Consider the following 24,500-nt stretch of genomic DNA (forward strand, 5'->3'; position numbering starts at 1 on the left):
CCTCGAAATAAATACAAAATGAACTTTGAAAAATAAAGAGAATGTAACTTTGACAAGGTAAACCACGATAAAAACACAACTGAAATATTCCAACTCTTGCATTTCAACGAAGAAAATTCAAAATGAACTTTGAAAATTAAGAGAATGTAACTGTGACAAGATAAACCACGACATAACACTACTGAAATAATCCAACTCTTGCATTTCAATGAAAGAAATTCAAAATGAACTTTGAAAAATCAAGAGAATGTAACTGTGACATGGTAAACCATGAAAAAACACGACTGAAATATTCAAACTCTTGCATTTCAACGAAAGAAATCCAAAATGAACATTTAAAATCAAGATAATGTAACTTTGACAAGGTAAACCACGACAAAACACTACTGAAATATTCCAACTCTTGCATTTCAATGAAAGAAATCCAAAATGAACTTTGAAAAATCATGAGAATGTAAGTTTGACAAGGTAAACCACGATGAAACACTACTGAAATATTCCAACTCTTGCATTTCATGAAAGAAATTCAAAATGAACTTTGAAAAATCAGGAGAATGTAACTGTGACATGGTAAACCACGACAAAACACTACTGAAATATTCCAACTCTTGCATTTCACGAAAGAAATTCAAAAGGAACTTTGATAAATCAAGAGCATGTAACTGTGACAAGGATAAGCACAACAAAACACTACTGAAATATTCCAACTCTTGCATTTCAACGAAAGAAATCCAAAATGAACTTTGAAAAAAATCAAGAGAATGTAACTGTGACAAGGTAAAGCACAACAAGACACTACTGAAATATTCAAACTCTTGCATTTCAACGAAAAAATTCAAAAAGAACTTTGAAAAATCAAGAGAATGTAACTTTGAAAAGGTAAACCACGATAAAACACTACTGAAATATTCCAACTCTTGCATTTCACGAAAGAAATTCAAAATCAACTTTGAAAAATCAAGAGAATGTAACTGTGACAAGGTAAAGCACAGCAAAACACTACTGAAATATTCCAACTCTTGCATTTCAACGACAGAAATCCAAAATGACTTTGAAAAATCAAGAGAATGTAACAGTGACAAGGTAAAGCACAACAGGACGCTACTGAAATATTCCAACTCTTGCATTTCAAGGAAAGAAATTCAAAATGAACTTTGAAAAATTAAGAGAATGTAACTGTGACAAGGTAAAGCACAACAAAACACTACTGAAATATTCGAACTTTCGCATTTCAACGAAAGAAATCCAAAATGAACTTTTAAAAGTCAAGAGAATGTAAAAATCAAAAATGAACTTTGAAAAATCAAGAGAATGTAACTGTGACTAGGTAAACCACGACAAAACCCTACTGAAATTATTCCAACTCTTGCATTTCAAGGAAAGAAATCCAAAATGAACTTTGAAAAATCAAGAGAATGTAAAAATCCAAAATGAACTTCGAAAAATCAAGAGAATGTAACTGTGACAAGGTAAACCATAACAAAACACTACTGAAATATTCCAACTTTTGCATTTCAACGAAAGAAATTCAAAAATGAACTTTGTAAAAATCAAGAGAATGTAACTGTGACCAGGTAAACGACGACAAAACACTACTGAAATATTCCAACTCTTGCATTTCAATGAAAGAAATCCAAAATGAACTTTGAAAAATCAAGAGAATGTAACTGTGACAAGGTAAACCACGAAAAAACACTACTGAAATATTCAAACTCTTGCATTTCAATAAAGAAAATCAAAATTAAATTTGAAAAATCAAGAGAATTTAACTGTGACATGTTAAACCACTACAAAACACTACTGAAATATTCCAACTCTTGCATTTCACGAAAGAAATTCAAAATGAACTTTGAAAAATCAAGAGAATGTAACTGTGACAAGGTAAAGAACAACAAAACACTACTGAAATATTTCAACTCTTGCATTTCAACGAAAGAAATCCAAAATGTACTTTGAAAAAAATAAAGAGAATGTAGCTGTGACAAGGTAAACCACGACAAAATAATACTTAAATATTGCAAATCTTGTATTTCGTTTCAAAAAATACAATATTAAATTCGAAAAATCAAGAGAGTGTAATTCTGAGAAGGTAAACCACGATAAAACACTATTGAAATATTCCAACTCTTGCATTTAACGAAAGAAATTCAAAATTAACTTTGAAAAATCTATAGAATGTAACTTTGACAAGGTAAAGAAAAACAAAACACTTCTGAAATATTCCAACTCTTGCATTTCAATGAAAGAAATCAAAAATGAACTTAGAAAAAAATCAGGAGAATGTAACTGTGACAAGGTAAAGCACAAAAAGACACTACTGAAATATTCCAACTCTTGCATTTCAACGAAAAAAATTCAAAAAGAACTTTGAAAGATCAAGAGAATGTAACTTTGAAAAGGTAAACCACGATAAAACACTACTGAAATATTCCAACTCTTGCATTTCACGAAAGAAATTCAAAATGAACTTTGAAAAATCAAGAGAACGTAACTATGACAAGGTAAAGCAGAACAAAACACTACTGAAATATTCCAACTCTTGCATTTCAACGACAGAAATACAAAATTAACTTTGAAAAATCAAGAGAATGTAACAGTGACAAGTTAAAGCACAACAAGACACTACTGAAATATTCCAACTCTTGCATTTCAACGAAATAAATTCAAAATGAACTTTGAAAAATAAAGAGAATGTAATTGTGACAAGGTAAAGCACAACAAGACACTACTGAAACATTCCAACTCTTGCATTTCAACGAAAGAAATACAAAATAAACTTTGAAAAATCAAGAATATGTAAAAATCAAAAATGAACTTTGAGAAATAAAGAGAATGTAACTATGACAAGGTAAACCACGACAAACCACTACTTAAAATATTCCAACTCTTGCATTACAAGGAAAGAAATCCAAAATGAACTTTGAAAAATCAAGAAAATGTAAAAATCCAAAATGAACTTTGAAAAATCAAGAGAATGTAACTGTGACAAGGTAAACCATAACAAAACACTACTGAAATATTCCAACTCTTGCATTTCAACGAAAGAAATCCAAAAATGAACTTTTGAAAAATCAAGAGAATGTAACTGTGACAAGGTAAACCACGACAAAACACTACAGAAATATTCTAACTCTTGCATTTCAAGGAAAGAAATCCAAAATGAACTTTGAAAAACCAAGAGAATGTAACTGTGACAAGGTAAACCACGATAAAACACTACTGAAATATTCCAACTCTTGCATTTCATGAAAGAAATTCAAAATGAACTTTGAAAAATCAAGAGAATTTAACTGTGACATGGTAAACCACTACAAAACACAAATATTCCAACTCTTGCATTTCACGAAAGAAATTCAAAATTAACTTTGAAAAATCAATAGAATATAACTGTGACAAGGTAAAGCATAACAAAACACTACTGAAATATTCCAACTCTTGCATTTCAACGAAAGAAATCCAAAATGAACTTTGAAAAAAATCAAGAGAATGTAACTGTGACAAGTTAAAGCACAACAAGACACTACTGAAATATTCCAACTCTTGCATTTCAACGAAAGAAATTCAAAATGAACTTTGAAAAAAATCAAGAGAATGTAACTGTGACAAGGTAAAGCACAACAAGACACTACTGAAATATTCCAACTCTTGCATTTTAACGAAAAGAAATTCAAAATGAACTTTGAAAAATTAAGAGAATGTAACTGTGACAAGGTAAACCATGACAAAACCCTACTGAAGTAATCCAACTCTTGCATTTCAATGAAAGAAATTCAAAATGAACTTTGAAAAATCAAGAGAATGTAAAAATCCAAAATGAACTTTGAAAAATCAAGAGAATGTAACTGTGACAAGGTAAAACGCGACAAAACACTACGGAAATATTCCGTCTCTTGCATTTCAAGAAAAGAAATCCAAAATGAACTTTGAAAAATCAAGAAAATGTAACTGTGACAATCTAAACCATAAAAAAACACTACTGATATATTCCAACTCTTGCATTTCAACGAAAGAAATCCGAAAAAGAACTTTTGAAAAATCAAGAGAATGTAACTGTGACAAGGTAAACCACGACAAAACACTATCGAAATATTCTAACTCTTGCATTTCAAGGAAAGAAATCCAAAATGAACTTTGAAAAATCAAGACAATGTAACTCTGACAAGGTAAACCACTAAAAAACAATACTGAAATATTCCAACTCTTGAATTTTAAGGAAAGAAATCCAAAATGAACTTTGAAAAATCAAGAGAATGTAACTGTGACAAGGTAAACCACGATAAAACATTACTGAAATATTCCAACTCTTGCATTTCATGAAAGAAATTCAAAATGAACTTTGAAAAATCAGGAGAATGTAACTGTGACATGGTAAACCACGACCAAACACTTCTGAAATATTCCAACTCTTGCATTTCACGAAAGATATTCAAAATGAACTTTGAAAAATCAAGAGCATGTAACTGTGACAAAGTAAAGCAAAACAAGACACTACTGAAATATTCCAACTCTTGCATTTCAACGAAAAAAATTCAAAATGAACTTTGAAAAATTAAGAGAATGTAACTGTGACAAGGTAAACTACGACAAAACACAACTGAAATAATCCAACTCTTACATTTCAATTAAAGAAATTCAAAATTAAGTTTGAAAAATCAAGATAATTTAAAAATCCAAAATGAACTTTGAAAAATCAAGAGAATGTAACTGTGACAAGGTAAACCACGACAAAACACTACTGAAATATTCCAACTCTTGCATTTCAAGGAAAGAAATCCAAAATGAACTTTGAAAAATCAAGAGAATGTAACGGTGACAAGGTAAAGCACAACAAAACACTACTGAAATATTCCAACTCTTGCATTTCAAGGAAAGAAATCCAAAATGAACTTTGAAAAATCAAGAGAATGTAACTGTGACAAGGTAAAGCACAACAAAACACTACTGAAATATTCCAACTCTTGCATTTCAATGAAAGAAATCCAAAATGAACTTTGAAAAATCAAGCGAATGTAACTGTGACAAGGTAAACCACGACAAAACACTACTGAATTTAAGTATGTTTCATCTCATTCGAAGACATGTAAAAAAGTTGAAAAAAATATATCATGTTTAAAAAAAATCAAAAAAAATGGGAAGGGGAGGGGGGGGCCAAAAAGTTGGAGGGAGGGGGGTGCCCTTTAAGTTTTGGGATAGGGGACCTATGGAGGGTTGAAGTCCCTGATGGTTAGGGTCGTTGGTGCTTATGATCCATGATGGTTCATACTCATGTATAAATCACTAATTTATCTGTAAGGATTTCTATTGATTTTTCTGAATTTCTTTATTAAAATTCTTTTCTTTCCATCTACATCTCTCTTAGTATAAACTTTTTAGTATACTATAACGTTAGACCATATTTTAAACTGACAACACTGTTCAAACGCCACTTGTATATTATACAGAACACATCGAAGAAGTAAAGCTATCCATTATTAAAATTCTTTTCTTGCCATCTACATCTCTTATAGTATCAAGTTTTTAGTATGCTATAATGTTAAACTCTATTTTAAATTGACAACACTGTTCAAACGCCATTGAGGTTACCTTAACTGCTAATCACTTTAATCCTTTTTCTCTATCGTCAAGTACATGCTCTGGAAAGGTACCAAGGAACATAAGGCAATTCAGGAACCAGTGGGGAATCCCCGCTCGTAACTGCTAATCACTTTAACCCTTTTTCTCCATCGTCAAGTACATGCTCTGGAAAGGTACCAAGGAACGTAAGGCAATTCAGGAACCAGCGGGGAATCCCCGCTCGTAATTGCTCATCACTTTATCCCTTTTTCTCAATCGTCAAGTACATGCTCTGGAAAGGTACCAAGGAACGTAAGGCAATTCAGGAACCAGCGGGGAATCCCCGCTCGAAGTTGCTAATCACTTTAACCCTTTTTCTCTATCGTCAAGTACATGCTCTGGAAAGGTACCAAGGAACATAAGGTAATTCAGGAACCAGTGGGGAACTCCCGCTCGTAACTGCTAATCACTTTAACCCTTTTTCTCCATCGTCAAGTACATGCTTTGGAAAGGTACCAAGGAACGTAAAGCAATTCAGGAACCAGCGGGGAATCCCCGCTCGTAATTACTAATCACTTTAACCCCTTTCCTCCATCGTCAAGTATATGCTCTGGAAAGGTGTCAAGAAACATAAAGTAAGCAAATAGCACAGGAAGGAACATAGTCTGCTAGAATTCATAGGTACATGCTCTGGAAAGGTGCCAAGGAACTTAAACCAAGCAAATAGCACAGGAAGGAATATAGTCAGCTAGAAATGGAAGGTACATGCTCTGGAAATGTTTTTCCTATGGTCCAACGAAAATTATTGGGGAATGTTTATTCAATAGTATGGAATTCAACATTTTCTGGTTTTTTTTTTATTCTTATCAAATTTAACATTAAAATCAAGTTGTAGCCGAATTTTGAGTACCGATACGAACTAAATTGCCTCTGTCAATTACGCTATCAAATTAATTGATTGTTTCTTTAAGAGCTTCGGGTAAATAATTTAAGAGATTCTAATAAATACGCTAAGCAAGAGCTTTAAGTAATGCAAGTTACTCAAAGTCTGCTTAAGGCAACAACCATACGTTAGAAAGGGGGGAAGCAGACAGCTTCCTGTCTACCTCTGTGTAGTTCTGGTCCATAGAGAAGGGCAACCTAACAAATTCAAGGCAACATGTATATATATTCGCATACGCTAGTATTTTAAAGGAAATTTTTGAAAAGTTTCATGTTTTTAACATGACGTGTCCTTCATTTGCATGAGAGATTACGGTACAAAAAAATTGATTGGTGTGATTATCTTTTTTAGAAGCTGTGAGTTAACTTACTTTTGGCACTAATTTTCTTTGCCCATGTAGTAGATGTAGTTGTCTTGTTGTAATCCAAAGGCTCCAGACAGGATACTGACGGGGCTGACCTTGCATAACGAGCGTACTTGCCGGCGTTGTTTTGCTTCTTTATAGGAATCGTATATTTTGGCATACTCTATAAGAAAGAACGTTGTATTATACAACATTCTACAACAATAATATTATTTTGGAATGTACTGAAAACTATTCATAGTCAGATTAGAATAGTTGACATTCTAACAAATTTGGCCGCCATTTTAAAGTAAATATACCCCAAACATAGCTCAGACTCAGCATCTTTTTTACCTATGAGGTAAGTTCTAAGTTCTGTTTCAGTAAAGTTATTTTATCAGGTTTTGAAGGTCTTTGCTTTCACAAAAAAAACTGACCTGTATTTGGTATTTTCATTTTTTATCTTAGAACTATTATACTACTTGTTACATATTAGCCTTGCAACTTTCTACTGGGCTTTATCGATCGTAAATAAAAGCAAAGGATGAATCCTGAGTTGCTTATTTTTGAGAGCCTGTATCTTTAGAAAAACAATTTTCTGAGCTTGATACGCTGTAACATTCAATATCAAACACACTACCTGATTTAGACAGTGAAGAGGAAAATTCGGCTTTTTGGATGAGGCACTGGCTCACTTTTGGATGAGGCACTGACTCACTCCGATCATATAGATTTAAATTTCTTGAGTCAGTCCAGTTAACAAAGGTGCAACGTGCCTACTTCTGCAGTAAAATAAAGTTGGTGGCAGGAGGGTGGGAGGTCTTAGGTCCCTTGGCTCTGCAATCACACCAAAGATCACTATGGGGTTCCAGGTTAAACAAGTTATCACTTTTCTACTTTTCTGCTGAGAAGTCGGCGGTCATAGGTTAGGAAATATTAAAAAGGCCTTCAATTAGTATATTGGAAAACATTCAGTGACTCCACTTTGAACAAGGTACACAAAAGCCTGCCTTACTGCAAAAAAAAAACTGGTGAGAAGGGGGTCGAAGCAACCAAGATCCATTTTGTGCCTGTAATAATATTTATTGCATATCTTTGTGTTATTGCGATACAAACAAAAGACCCTTTGCCTAAATTTTAAGTTGGGGATATGGTGGAAAGGGGCTCCTAGAAAGGCTAACCTACTGTCAGCAAATTCTATCAATGACTCCGAGCGGTTCCCTGTCCCTACATTCCGAGTGTTGCCCTGTCCTTACATTCCGAGTGGTGCCATGTCCTTACATTCCGAGTGCTGTTCTGTCCATACATACCGAGCGAGGCCCTGTACCTACCTTCTCAGCGGTTCCATGTCCCTACATTCCTTAAACAGCCTTGTGCAGTACAAAGGCAGCCATATTGGAGCTACCAATCCCTCATATCCTCTCTCTTAACGACACACATACTCTAAGAGATCTATCATTTCCTTAGATTTAAATTTTTTCTCATTGAAAGAAAAGCTATTACTCCGAGCGCAGCAATAAAAAATCGTTTCAAGCGGACATTCTTATCTCAAGTTTTGCGATAAGGATTCTCGGCCAAGTTCAGAGTACATGCCGTTCAATAATATAAGTGACTTTGAAGTAACATTATATCAAATAAATGAAGTTCTGATATGAATTCTAACAAAGAGTCGGATGATATCTTTTTGCACTCTAACGTTATTAACCTGATTATTTATTATTGATAATTGCTTATGATATATCTAACTTTCGTTTGACAAGTTCGCGTTCAATATTTGAAGAGAGTTTGAAATGACATTATGTCTTATAAACGAAATTGTAATATGGATTCTAATAATTAATTTAATGAGATCTTATACACATTTTTTGCATCTAAGCATTTTTCCATTGATTTTGGGAAATTTGTGTTTGATGTAGGAATCTAAACTGAGACCCATGATTTCCGATGGAAAAAAGAACGACACATTACTCGAGAGAGCCAAAAAGTCATTGAAAATATTATAATTTTAGAAATATATTATAAGGCAACCAATTTATTGTATTCGGGGCGTTGGCCAACTGATGTTAAGCGTCACTACATCGTAAAAAGTTATTTGAGTAATGGATTTTTCTCGAGCAATCGTTTTGAGGAATTGGATCAGTTGTCTGATTCTGGACACCATTTTTAGCATCATTCCGAGAATATGCATACCACCGTGATTTAAAATTAATGCTAGATAGACATATTCTTTTGATGGTTAATGAAAGACGTTTCTATATCAAAAGATTGTAATATGTCCGATCACACCCATTGACTTTATATTGAGACTATGTTATATGTGTTTGTTTATCTTATATCATCTTCGGTTTTAAATATCAACCCTTCCTACCACTCATTCTTGAACTTTAGAATTTAATCCGTGAATTTCTTTAAAATTAGACCTTCAGGGGACGGTAAAGAGCAATATTAAAACTAAAAAGCGCATAAAAACTGCCTTCCGGTAGTTGACGACCTTATCCGTTGAGGAGAATCCTAATCGATTTATTTTGATCGTTTTTTTCCATGTCTTAAAATCACATCAAATATACTTCTAGCAAAAAATATTGCTAGAACTATAAAAAAAATAATGTTCGTAGTGACGTTTTTTACTTACTTTTTTTCTTATTGAAGTGAAACTGAAATTTGTTATTCTTTTTTTACGTCCTTGGTAACAATGCCTAAGGTAAATGGTTCTATGAGACGAAACAAGATTTTAATTTCACGTCCTTGGTAGCAAAACTTCCAAATATGAAGAGAAATGTTAGAAAAACATAGTTTTCAAGGATGATTGAGCATATGACACAAGGGATGAAAGAGATGAAAATCCTTTTAGTTTCACGTCCTGTGTACCGAAAATACCAAATATACAGAAAAATCTTAGTTGAACCTATGACACATGGATCCAAGAGACGAAATATTTTGAATTTCATGTCATTGGTACCAAAACTTCTAAATGTGAAGAAAAATGTCAATTCTACCTAAGGTACGTAGAATCAAGAGACGAAAAAACATTGTAACTGCATGTCCTTTGTAGCAACACTTTCAAATATAAAGAAAAAATCTTAATTGGACCTAAGACAGCTGGATCCAAGGGACAAAAACTTTTAAATTTCATGCCATTGGTACAAAAACATCCAAATATAAAAGATATTAATTAAACCTAAGGTACATGAAACCAAGAGAGGAAAAAGCATTTTAACTTCATGTCCTTTGTACTAAAACTTCCAAATATTGAGAAAAATCTTGTAAAATTATAGTTTTTAGGTATGATTGGAACTAACAAAAATGGATTCAAGAGATGAAATTTTTTTTAATTTCATGTCCTGGTTACGGAAACTTCCAAATATAACGAAAAATTTTAATTGGACCCAAGACACATGGATAGAAGAGGTGAAAAACTTTTTTAATTTCATTTTCATTGATACCAAAACCTCAATATGTAATGAAAAATCTTAATTCGACCTAAGGTACATGGATCGAAGAGACGAAAAAACATTTTAATTTCAAGTCCTTGGTACCAAAACTTCAAAACGTAAATAAAAATCTTAATTCGACCTTAGGCACATGGATCCAAGAGATAAAAATACATTTTAATTTCTTGTCCCTTGTATCAAAATTTCCAAATATAAAACGTGCGCGCACGCTTACTGACCCTACTTATGCTACGATGGACATGAAAATAAAATGTTTTTCGTCTCTTGCATCCATGTACGTTAGGTTTAGGATTGTTCTCTATTATTGGAAGCTTCGGTATCAAGGTCATGAAGTTACAATATCTTTTCGTATCTTGGATCCATTTGTATTAGGTCGAATTAGGATTTCTTCCTTATACTTGGAAGTTTTGGTAGCAATGACATGAAATTATAAGAGTTTTTCGTATCTTAGGTCCATGTGCCTTAGGTCCAATTAATCTTTTTCTTTATTTTTGCTAGTTTTAGTAGCAATGACATGAAATTAAAAAAAAAGTTTATCATCTCTTGGAACCATGTGTCTTAGGTCCAATTAAGATTTTTCTTTACAACTTGAAGTTTTGATATCAAGGACATAAAATTAAAAAGTTTTACATCCCTTGGACCTATGTGCCTTATGTTCAATCATACCTATAACCTGTAGTTTTCTAAGATTAATTAAAAAAAACTATTCCCACAAAATAAATTTTTCAAAGAAAAGTAAAGAACTCCATTAAACAAAAAATGAGCAAAAATAAAATCAAATAATCTAACAAGCGTGAAACTACCACAAATCAGCATCAATAAATAAATCAGACCCAAAACGAACAGAAATTACAATAAATAACCGAGTCAAACTCAAAGCGAGCGGAAATTAACACAAGTTGGGCTCAAAACCCCTATGCCTTCCCAAGACCAGAACAAAATTTGCACTTTACTGAAAAAACATAAATGTTTTTACTTTTATAACTTTAATAAATCAAAAAATATTAACATTTTGATTACTAAATATCATTATATGTATATTAAACTGACAATGCACATTAATTTGTCCGGGAGATTAATGGGGGTCCCAGTTCAAGGTCTCACGCAAGTTTTCAGGGAGGCAGTTGAAATAAAAAAGCACATTCACCAAAAGGTAGCTCAATCGAGACACTGGAGAAACTTTTCTAAGTCCCATTTATGATGAAACTAGTAATTCTGATCGTTTTTACATTCATCCACAAAATTATATTGTGCAATAAAAAAAAATCTCCTATAATAATCTAACTGGAAAGCGATTGGCCTTAAAGAGTGCTTTACATAAAATGAAATTATGGAATTCCATTTACACTTGTATTTTTTATTCAGTTACCCTTTCACCGTTACTGAGAAAGGGTCGTTCAATTTTAGTTTTATGTTTTTATTTTAAGGTTTGTTTTTTTATATTTTATTAGTTTTATTCTGCACTGAGGTCAAGAGGAGGTCTTGACCGAAATATTTGCATAGTTTTTTCAATTTTTTCAGTGGCTGTTAATTGTCCTCCTTTTCTTCGTGATTTTATATTTTATGGATGTGTTTGGGGAAATGGTGGGCGTGAGAGGGGGGTTAGTTGCTTTCCAATCCCTTCCGACTATTAAAAAGGGCACTAGCCCTTTGAATTTCCAATTGAATGAGCCTTTTCTGAAGTTGCTACCGAAATACCTTTTATAAGAACCTTATTTTCCCCCAGGGTATAATTTACAAAGTTGGTTCCGAGGGCAGTTGGGGAGTTCCTTCCTCAAAGAAATAATTTCTATCTGGAAATCAACTGAGTTGAGCATAATGGCTATCACAAAATTTTGATTGGATGCGCTTCGGGAAATAGTGGGCGTGGAAGGGGTGTTGGTTGCTTTCCAGTCACTTTTGACTATTAAAAAGGGCACAAGCCACGCCAATTTCCAAGTGAATGATCCCTTTTTGAAACTTCTACGACAACTTCTTCGATACGAAGTGCCCTGCTCTAAAGGAAAAAAATAATAAATAATACATTGGGCAAACATCGTTCTTATATGCCCTCAAGGCATAACTTAAAGGCTTTGCCCTGAGGGATGTGGGGGAGAGTCCTCCTCAAAAACATGTTTTCTATCTGAAAATCAACTACGCTGAACAAAATGCCTATCTCAAGAGTTTTATTGGATGTGTTGGGGGAATGAGGGGTGTGGGGGGGGGGCTAGTTGCCCTCCAATCACTTTTGATTATTAAAAAGGGCACTAGCCACTCCAATTTCCAATCGAATGAGCCCTTTTCGAAGTTTCTACGACAACTCCTTCGATACGAAGTATCGAAGGATACAATGTAAATAATACATTGTGCCAACATCGTTCTTTACTTAGGCAGCACTATTGCGCTGCCTATGATTCTTCTTTATATTTGAAAGTTTTGCTAGCAAGGACATAAAATTAAAAAAAATTTCGTCTCTTGGATCCATGTACCTTAGGTAGGATTAAGATTTGTCTTTATATTTGGAAGTTTTGGTATCAAGGAAATGAAACTGAAAAGTTTAAAAAGTTTGAACTCATGTATCTTAGGTTCAACCATACCTAAAAACTGTGGTTTCCTAAGATTTTTCATTATATTTGGAAGTTTTGGTACCAAGGAAATAAAACTAAAATGTTTTTTCGAACCTTGGATCCATGTATCTTAGATCGAATAAAGATTTTTCTTTATGCTTGGAAGTTTTGGTATTAAGGATATAAAATTAAAATGTTTTTTTCAACTCTTGGCTCCATGCACCTTAGTTCAAATTAAAATTGCTCTTTATATTTTGGAAGATTTGCTATCAAGGACTAGAAATTAAAATGTTTTTCTTTGTCTCTTGAATCCACGTATTTTAGATTCAATTAATATTGTTCTTCATATTTGGAAGTTTTGCTACCAAGGACATGAATTTAAAATGTTTTTTTTATCTCTAGGATCCATGTGTCTCGGGTTAAAGTAAGATTTTTCTTTATATTTGGAAGCTCTGGTATCAAGGATATGATATTAAAATGTTTTTTTTCATCTCTTGAATCCATATACCTTACATCAAATTAAGATTTTTCTTTATGTTTTGCAAGTTCTACTACCAAAGAATAGAAATTAAAATGTTTTTTTCGTATCTTGGATAAAAGTACCTTAGGTTCAACAATTTTTTTTATTTGGAAGTTTTGCTACCATGGACATGAAATGAAAATGTTTTTTCGTCTCTTGGATCCATGTACCTTAGATTGAATTAAGATTGTTCTTTATGTTTGGATGTTTTGGTATCGAGAACCTGAAATTAAAATATTTTCTATCTCTTGGATGCATGTTCCTTAGGTCCAATTAAGATTTTCTTTATATTTAAAAGTTTTGCCACCAAGGACAAGAAATTAGAATTTGTTTTGGTCTTTTGGATCAATGTACCTTAGGTTGAATTAAGATTTTTCTTTACAATTGGAAGTTTTGGTACCATAGATATTAAATTCAAATGTTTTTTGTCTCTTGGATCCATGTACCTTGGGTTGATTTAAGATTTTTTCTTCATATTTGGAAGTTTCTGTACACAGGACGTGAAATTTAGACGTATTTCATCTCTTGGATCCCATGTGTCTTAGGCACAATCATACCTAAAAACTGTGTTTTTATAAAATTTTCCTTTATATTTAGAAATTTTGGCACCAAGGCTATGAAATTAAAATGTCTTCTCGTCTCTTGGATCCATGTGCCTTAGGTGGGATTAAAATTTTTCTTTATATTTGGAAGTTTTAGTACCAAGGACATGATATTAAAATGCTATTTCGTCTCTTGGATTCATGTGTCTTAGGTTGAACTAAGACTTTTCTTTATATTTGGAAGTTTTGCTACCAAGAACCTTAAATTCAAATGTTTTTTATCTCTTGGATCCATGTACCTTCGGTTGAATTAAGGTTTTTGTCTTTATATTTGGAAGTTTCGATACAGAGGACGTGAAATTAAAAAGTTTTTCATCTCTTGGACCCCATGTGTTTAGGCACAATCATACCTAAAAACTGTGGTTTTCTAAGATTTTTCTTTATATTTGGAAATATTGGTACCAAGGCTATGAAATTAAAATGTTTTTCGTCTCTTGGATCCATGTGCCTTAGGTGGAACTAAAATCTTTCTTTAAATTTGGAAGTTTTGGTACCATGGACATGAAATTAAAATGCTTTTTCGTCTCTTGGATTCATATGCCCTAGGTTTATCTAAGATTTTTCTTTGTATTTGGAAGGTTTGCTACCAAGAAACTGAAGTTAAAATGTTTTTTGTCTCTTAGATACATGTACCTTAGGTTCAATTGATATTTATCTTTATATTTGGAAGTTTTGGTACCATGGACATGAAATTAAAAAGTTTTTTGTCTCTTGGATACATGTGCCTTAGGCACAATCATACCTAACAACTGTGGTTTTCTGAGATTTTTCTCTATATTTGGAAATTTTGGTACCTAGGTCATGAAATTAAAATGTTTTCTCGTCTCTTAGATCCATATGCCTTAGGAGACATTAAGATTTGTCTTTATAATTGGAAGTTTTGACACCATGGATAGAAAATTAAAATGCTTTTTCGTCTCTTGGATTCATGTGCCCTAGGTTGAATTAAGATTTCTCTTTGTATTTGGAAGTTTTGCTACCAATAAAATGAAGTTAAAATTTGGGTTGTCTCTTGGATCCATGTACGTTAGGTTCAATATTTGGAAAAACCGGTACACAGGACGTGAAATCAAAAAGTGTTTCATCTCTTGGATCTCATCTGTCTTAGGCCCAATCATACCTAAATACTGTGGTGTTCTAAGAGTTTTATTTATATTTGGAAATTTTGGTACCAAGGACATGAAATTAAAATGTTTTCTCGTCTCTTGGATCCATGTGACTTAGGTCAAATTAACATTTTTTTTATAAATGGAAGTTTTGTTATGAATTAAATGAAATTAAAAAAGTTTTTTGTTTCTTGGATCCATGTGTCTTAGGTCTAATTAAGATTTTTCTTTATATTTTGAAGTTTTGGTAACAAGGACATAAAATTAAAAAAATTTCATCTCTTCCACCCATTTGTCTTAGGTCCAATCATACCTAAAAACTATGGTTTTCTAAGATTTTTCTCAATATTTGGAAGTTTTGGTATAAAGGACATGAAATGAAAATGATTTTTCGTCTCTTGGATTTATGTGCCATATGTTCAATTAAGATTTTCCTTTATATTTGGAAGTGTTGGTGCCAATGATATGAAATTAAAAAGTTTTTCTGTTCTTGGATCCATGTGTCTTAGGTCCATATAAGATTTTTCTGTATATTCGGAAGTTTTGCTACCAAGGACATGTAATTAAAGTGTTTTTTCGTCTTTTGGATCTATGTACCTTAGTTTGAATAAAGATTTTTCTTTATATTTGGAATTTTTGGTACCAATGACATGAAATTAAAAGTTTTTCGTTCCTTGGATCCAAGTGTGTTAGGTTCAATTAAGATTTGTCTTTATATTTGGAAGTTTCGGTACACAAGATGTGAAATCAAAATTTTTTCATCTCTTGGATCCCATGAGTCATATGCTCAATCATACGAAAAAACTATGTATTTCTAAGATTTTTTTTTATATTTGGAAGTTTTGCTACCAAGGAAGTGAAATTAAAATCTTTTTTCGTCTTCTGGAACCGAGTACCTTAGGTCGAATTATAATTTTACTTTATATTTGGAAGCTTTGTTAACAAGGACATAAAAAAAGTGGAAAATTTCAATTTCACTTCAACAAGAAAAACTCTAAGTAAAAAAACGTAACTACGAACATTACTTTTCTAATAGAATAAATTCCGATTGACATATTTATATCATTCTCATTTTTATTAACATATCACAGGTGGGGTTTTTTTTAGTAATATATTTGATGTTATTTCAAGACATGGAAAAAAAAAGTTGATAAAAATATATAAAAAAAAGAAAAACGTCACTACAAACTTTATTTTTCTAATTAAAAATTACAACTGACATATTTATGTCATCTTCATTTTGCACTTTTAAAATATCACAGGTGATTTTTTGCTAGAAGTGTATTTGATGTGTGATTTCCGTGTGAAGACACGGAAAAAATGTTCAGAATAAAACATAATAAAGATTCGCCTCAAGAGCTAAGCCTGCAAACTACCCGAAGGCATTTTTATGCGCTTTTTAGTTTTCATATTGCTCGCTACCGTCCCCTGAAGGTCCAAATTTGAAAACACTTCACGGATTGAATTCAAATCTTCAAGAATGGATATTAGGGAGGGTTGTTTTTTAAAACCAAAGATGATATGTGATATACAAACACATATAGCATAGTTTCAATATAAACTATATGGGTGTGATTGGACATATTACAATTTTTGGAGATCGAAATATGTTTCATTAGCCATCAAAAGAATATGTATGTCCAGCATGCATCTCAAATCACCGTGGTATGCATATTCTCGGAATGATGCAAAAAATGCTGCCAGGAAACAGATCACTGATTCAATTGAGAAATCGATTGCGCAAATAACTTGTTACGATGTAGTGACGCTTAACATCAGTTGGCCAACGTCTTGGAAACAATACATGGATTGTCTTAGAATGTATTTTGAAAATCATAATATTTTCAATGACTTTATGGCTCAGTCAAGTAACGTCTCGCTCTTTTTTCCACAGGAAATATTGGGTCTCACGTTCGATTCCTACTTCAAACACAAATTTCATAAAATAAATGAAAAACTGCTTAAAAGCTAAAAAAACCTATAGAAGATCTCATTCAATTGGTTATTAGAATCCATATCATAACTTCGTTTTTAAAACATAATGCCATTCCAAAATCTCTTCAATCATTGAACAACAAATTTGTCAAACTAAACTCAGATATATCATAAGCAATTATCAATAATCGGTTCTATACCATTAGAGTACAAAAATATCTCAACCAACTCTTTATTAGAATTCATATCAGAACTTAATTTATTAGACATTATATGACATCAAAGTAACTTCTATTATTGAACGACATGTACTCTGAGCCTGTCCGAGAATCCTTATCGCAAATCTTGAGATAAGAATTGTTTTCAAGTAAATGATAGATCTCATAGAGTACGTGTATCGTTAAGAGAGAGGATAAAAGGGATTGGTAATACCAATATGGCTGCGGTTGCATTTTATAGGGGTATCTAAGGAATGTAGGGACAGGACACCGCTCGGAATCCAGGGACAGGGCACTGCTCGGAATGTAGGGACAGGACACATTTCGGAGTCATGAATTCAATACTACTAACATGTTTATCGTTTTCCAAACGTTTGCAGACATGGCGAAAAGCATTAAGAACTGTCCTGGTCCAGGTGCCTACAGCCACGATTTTTTTTTACAAAGAACAAGGTAAAGGTTGGTTTGATAGGGAATTCGGCCTTGGCTCGTTTTTGCAGAAATTTGTGTTCTTTTTTTCTAATGTGTACCCCAGCAATAAGATTGCTAGCTTCTAGAAAAATTGAAAATGGTGTAACTGAAAAATAATTTTCGCACAAGAAAATTCATTTTTATGCTTCATATTTCTTGATGGATTACTCATCAGCGTTAAAAACTAAATTATATCTCCTTAGCGCAACAGTTGGTTTCCTAGCCGTAGTCCAATTTCTAATATCACTACTAATTGAGGAGCAAAGGATAAGCTCCACTTTCTTTAGCAATGAAGGTTTAATCGGCAGTATGAATCTATTTACACCTCATTCCTAATTATTTACAATAAAACACACAAAAAACACATACAAATAAATAAACACATACAAATAAACACATTTTTCAACTGAAATCACAGACAAAAATTGCTTGTAAAAGTAGATGACAGTACCTCGGTCCTCACGAAAATGCTCTATTTCTTTTATTTCTTGTTACAAAAAATATTTTAGCAATGGGCCCACGAAACCGTCGTATCTCTTAAACACTTTTATATTTTAGTCCTAGCTCACTCCGAGACGGGCGTCTGTTTTCTTGCCAGCTTGAGCACAGCTTTCCGCTCGAAAGTTGAATCATGTCCATGGAAATACAAGCTTAATGAGACAACTTCAGAAAGTCTTGTCTGACATGAACTAAAAAGCTCCCCTTCAGCTCCCATACCATAGCCGATTGCTCAAAGACAAGCAGAAACCCATAGCTTCCTATGTGACGTTATATCCCTTAATACAGTCTGAGTTTCAAAACTAGCTTAAAATCACGGGAGTTAGATCCTGAAAACTTTTTCACAATTGAGTTAAATCATCGGTATAGGAAAAAAACAGAACAAAACGAAAGCCTTACTCCCGTGACAGAATTACCACAAAAATAGGTGGCATCACCTTCCCTTAATCCCCTGAAAAATAAATTAAATACAAAAATACAGTCAGATTCAATGAAAAACAGATTTAAGTCCAAATTCGGCCCAGACCTGACTCAATAAGAAAACAATCCCAGCCGCATTGAAAAACTGACTTTGAGCAAGCAATATTATTATGACTCGGTGCAAAATCTGACGCGGTGGCCAAGTCTCACTCAGTTAAAAAAAAGTTGACTTCTGATTCGATGGGAAAATAATCCAAGTTCCGATATAGCGTGAAAATGAGTTGGGTGCTAATTCAAAGCAAAAAAAGCCAAAGCAAAAGTCTTGGCTCAGTACACGAAGAAGATTAGTCCACGCTGAGAAAATTCCGTGACGTGGTATAAAATTAATCTCAGTCTTAAATATGCACAAATGCATGGTGGGATATGCTAGCCAATTCCTGACTCAGTGCAAGAGCAAGGGAAGTCCCAACTTGATGCAGAAATGAGTTGATTCTTCACTTATTGGGGAAAATAATTATGTCCTGACTCAATTCAAAATTCCGCCGGACACGGATTCAGTAAAAAATGAGCAGACTGACTTGGTTTAAAAACAGTGACTTGGCAGAGTGCTGACCTGGCAGACTGCTACTACTACTACTACTAGCAACTCACCGCAAAACTATGCCGTCTGAGGCCAACCCAGCTACGCACGCTTTTAAGCCATTTCAATCTGTTCAAAGCTTCCTTCTTTTCACCCTCCCAGGAAGTTCCCATGTCCTTTAAATCTTTCTTTATTACCTCCTCCCACCCCAGACGAGGAAGATCTGCCTTCCGTTTAGCCCTTGCCGGTCGGCCGAAAAGGACAATCTTTGGCAATCTGTCATCATTTATCCGCAGAACGTGGCATAGCCATCTAAACCTTTCTTTCATTATAGCCCTAGAAAGTGGGATTGGACCGCATTTTTCGTACAGCCTACTGTTTGAAACACTGTTATTCAGCCGGGGACTGACTAGAGGAAAAACCTGTGACTCCTGGCCCGACGCAAAAACAGAAACATACTCCTGATTTAGTGAAATCAAAAATAGCTCGACAAAAATACCAGCCAATTCTTGAATCTTTAGAAAAACTAGCCATGTCCAACATTCTAAAATTTGGTAACAATGTGCAAAAACGAGCTAAATTTTCACTTCGTGTAACAGTGCACTAAGCACCTGATTTAAATTTAAAATATACAGTGGTTATCAAGTTGTACTTTAGGTGATATAAAGGTGGCCCCTTGAACTTCCTCCTCGGCCCCTATCCCCATGATTCTTGTAGCTGAGATTTAGGGCTTGTTGCAGCTTGTTTAACTGAAATCACCTAACCTTTTCCACTACAAATTATCAGAAAACTGAAAGGGCCCGGTGGTCTTCTAAAGCTGGATCCACAAGAGTTTACACGGATGCAACCTAAATTTTGAGGACATATATCTAAAGTCAAAAAGAATTTCCAAAACACTGGGAACTGATGACTTTTTTTCTACTTAAGCCTCTCACTCAGACTATCTGTCTTGGTTCTTTCTCCAATTAGTCATGGCTTGATGGCAAATTGATTCTGGAACTGAAATCAGGTTAACATGGCTAATTGGAGAAAAAGCCATGACAGATAGTTTGAGTGAGAGGTAAAGCTGGCATAAGCCTTTTTCAAAATTGTATCAATATGATTCCATTTCACTTCTTGATCCGTCCATCCTAGGGCAGAAATATATATAAAGTCTCAACTGTAAAATTCAGCGATATAATATTTCACTGCTTTAGATACTTTGTTTGTCACTTTTCCGACAAGCTACCACAGAAGTTAATAATCTTACATGATGATTCCCAAGCTACTCCATAAAATAGTTTTCGAGGCTCAAGTTTGGTCTACCACTCTGTAGTCTATCCCTCCCATCGTTGGCTCAGCACCGTTGGTGCCTCGTACCTCGGTTCACAGCTGTTCTGCAACAGCCTTTGTCTTCCCTGGGTATTGGATCTCGATATGTCTACACACTGCAATTAGAGGCACAATGAGGACAGTGATCCCTGCAACTTTCTCTCCAAACCATGTCGGTTCATCATAGATTTAACAAATAAAAAATTCAACAGAAAGTAAGGAGCAGCAATAAAACTTAAATAGAACAGAAATAATTGCAAATATGAGGGGGAGGGGGGGTTCTCCTCGTCAATACCTCGCGCTTTATGCTAAAGTTCGAATCTTGTTCCAATTCGTTAACAATGACTCCTGAGTCACAAAGGCCGTTCAATTAGAACAAAATAGCTCTTTCGAAAGTACTAAAAAACTTAAAGTACTTTACTAAGCGTAAAGAGGTAGGTATTGACGTGGGGGAAACCCCCCTCATATACGTAATAATTTCTGTTCGTTTTATGTTTTAATGTTGCTCCTTACTTTCAGTTGAAAAGACTTGTTTTTTTAATTAATATCTGACTGTTTTTAAAGAATTTTGAGACGTCCAGCGCCCCCTTCATGGAAAAATTCTCTTCTCCCATGAAAAATTCCTCCATGGAAAGATCCTCCCACGTAACCTCCTCTCCACGTACTTAATATATTAGATCTTTATAAAAACCTTAATAATCTTACCAAAGAAATAGAAGCTTATGAGTATTATAAATTAGGTTTTAAACATTTTTTTTTTTCATAAGGGTTTATCAAATACCATGTGAAAGTGGCAATTACTATGTTGGTAGAACCAATCAAAATTTAGAAAAACGCCTACAACAGCAAAAAGATGACATAACTAACGCTTTAAATTCTAATATAATAAATATTTCTTTTGATTCTGCTTTAAGCAGTCATATCTTTGATAATCCTAGCCATAAAATCCTGTTCGACGAAACTTCCCTTATTAGCAATGATTTAGGCATAAAACAGGTTGTTCGAGAAGCAGTCGAAATTAGAATCAAAATAAATAGTAATACTTCTTTAAATTGGGATTTGGGGGAATATTCACTTAATGCCTTATTGCAAATATAATTAAAAATGGTTTAACTAATTAAATTAAAAAGAACAGTAAACAATTCCACTCAACCTGTTATGGATAGAATTTCTAGGCTGGATGCCAAGACGGCAAGATTAGCTTTAAGAGCTTGTTTGTAAATGTTTTTTATTCCATTTGAATGAATTGTCTATTTTCCACTTCGCTTTGATGCACCAGTCCTGGTTGAGCTTCCTTCAAGTAATGAAGCTCGGGCTGTTTTGAAAATACTTCAGTTTTGAAGATAGTATTTTAATGTGAGTTCTTTTATATTCGTTTTTTCTTCTATTGTTTTGCTGAATAATTCTCTTTGATATTGGGTTGAAATATCGATTTAAAGTTGCGTTCAACTGTCTTATATAAGCAATTTCCCTGCTGTTCTACTTGTTGTTTATGATGCAAACGCAGTGTGATCTTTGTCGCTATTTATGTGAAATATATGTTATTTATGTAAGCTATATATGAAACTAACGCCTATAAAGGGCGGGGTCTGTGCCCAATCGTGCTTGCAGGAATTTTTTTTTTACTTTCAATGTTGATTTTATTATTTATTTTTCTTAATCCTAGGTTTTATTTATTTATAATAATTCTGTTTTATTTAGTTTTGTTTATTATTTTTTAATTGTGGTTGTGTGAGGGTTGTAGTGAGAGAACGGTGATGATTAGTTATGGTTTGTTTTTGTTTTTGTTTTTTTGGGCTGCACTAAGCTGGAGGAGGTTGTGCCGTGCTTTTTTTCTCTCTTTTCTTTTTTTATTTATTTGTCGTTTTACGTTGTTGATAGCAATGTATATATCGTTTTTTTTTTTTGAAGGGTGCATAGCCTAAACAAGTTTGCTTCTGGTGGTTCATTTATTTATTTGTTTGATTTAAATAAAAAAAACCTTATCAGTATGTGGCTTTATTTCGGCTTCTTTCTTTTCGGCTTTATTTCGGCTATAAAATTGGTCTTCCTTTTCTTTGAAAAACTTGCTTTTGGAATACGTTTAAAACGCTTTATTTAGAGAAAAACTGAGACTTTTCTCTACACACTGTGAGTTCTAGACCGAGCCCAGAAGGATTGATCTGGTATGGATTCCACCCTTGGAATAACAGTTAAAATCAAATTGCTAGGCAAGGTGTAATAGAAAGATATACTACCCTACTACAAAAGATTTAAGCTAAGTACCTTAAGATTTACATAATAAGTACTTAACGATTTGTGAAAGTAAATGACTGTTAAACGCTTTTCAAGCATGTCTTTATAATAGCTTTTTTGAATGCATTTTGTATGAAGTATTTAGAAATCGTTTGTAATCCGTTTTTAAAAGGTTAGCTTATTCTAGTCATGGATTTAATGTTGTTAGAAAAGTTAGGCATACATTTAAAAGGAAACAAAGTTCTGGGAGAAAAATCCCAGGCATTGATTAATTCACCGTGAAGTTCCCTTTCTAACATATTCTTGCCTTCCATCTGACTGAGAAACAGAAACGAGTGTAAAACAAGAGATTAATTGTATCACTCAGCCTAACTGTCACTGCAGTTCAATTTAATCGAGCCTTGACAGGTTATCTTTTTATGAAAGTTTTTTTATGGGATAGTGAAAATTATTCGGTTTCAGTTCTTGCTTCATCATCTAAATCCCACTTTAGTACAACTTGGCAACAAGGCTATGGTAGATCTGAGCTGACTTTTCGTAGTTCAATAGGTTGACACGGTATTTTTCCATCTGTTTTGGAGTCACTGAATAAGTTTAAATCTTTGGGTGGTTCTAGAAAGTTCTAGAGCTACGGTTACCTCAATCGCCTCAACCGATTGAAAAAAATTAGAATCTCCGTGACTTGAAAAAGATAGAAACACAGTAATCACAAAATTAGACAAAGAAAATACATTTGTGATTATGGGCGTGGGAGATTAGGATAAAATGGCTAATGCCCTTTTGATATTTAAAAATGCTTACAAAGAAATAAAACCGAAACCATAGAAAAATATACACAACAATTGAAAAGAGAACTAGAAACATTAAAGGGTAAAACACTAATTACCCCTCAAATGTACAGAAAATTCTACTTCAAAGGTTGCTCTGCTCCCAAATTTTATGGTCTTCCCAAAATCCATAAGAAAGATACCCCGTTCCGTCGTATCGTAGCATAATATAGTTGCCCAGCTACGGGTGTAGGAAAGTTTTTGGCCGTCATTTTCAAGCCTATTTTGATAGCAAACATTAAAAAAAACTCCGTTTACCTTGTTGAAAAGTTGTAAAATCAAAGTATAACAGGAAACACTATCTTAGCTAGTCTCAATACAGCTTTTATGTTCACTTCTTGTGATCTCTATAAATGTGAATAGGCCTTACAAAGAAAATTATAGGAAAATTCTGCTTTGTCGGATTGTAAGGCTTTAGAAATCGATAAAATAATAGCCCTTGTTTGCCTCTGTAACAAATTTTTGTTGTATTTTAGGTTAGAGCACAATTTTTTTCTTCAAATTATGGGTTTACCGATCAAATTATGGTGATGCCGGGCGAGGTGGAAACGCCTGATTCCCGCCACAAGTACAAGTAAGTAAAAAAAGTAAGTTTACCGATGGGAACCATTTTGTATCCATATTTGGTAAATTTCTTAATGGATTTCATAGAAAATTCTGCATTGAATAATTTGTCATTTGAAACTTTTTGGTTCCATTTTGTTGACGATATTTAGTCAGTTTGGGAACATGGGTATGATTTTCCAAGCGATTTTTGGTGCATGTTACGACTTTCAATTCAAATCTTCAATTTATAATAGTGCTGGAACATTCAGGGGAGCTTCCATTCTTATATGTTTTAACTATAGAAAATACTCCTAATCTTGAATTTTTATCTAAAGAAAACCCACCCATGATGATCGTTGTTGGCATTTCTTGGAAACCATCCTCCTTCTGTGAT

General features: G+C 33.5%; 1 protein-coding gene across 1 annotated transcript in view; it reads right to left on the minus strand.

Moving 5' to 3' along the window:
• LOC148942104 (uncharacterized) overlaps positions 1-24,500 on the minus strand; it is a 124,263-nt gene that overhangs the window by 83,323 nt on the left and 16,440 nt on the right. The window contains exon 2 of the mRNA XM_089103588.1: positions 6,867-7,023. Within this exon, the coding sequence (XP_088959714.1) occupies positions 6,867-7,023 (157 nt within the window). The remainder of the gene's footprint in view (positions 1-6,866; positions 7,024-24,500) is intronic.

This window comes from Artemia sp. Qi Xiang Cuo, chromosome 17 (assembly GCF_049724085.1).
Source record: "Artemia sp. Qi Xiang Cuo chromosome 17, ASM4972408v1, whole genome shotgun sequence".
Lineage (NCBI taxonomy): Eukaryota > Metazoa > Arthropoda > Branchiopoda > Anostraca > Artemiidae > Artemia > Artemia sp. Qi Xiang Cuo.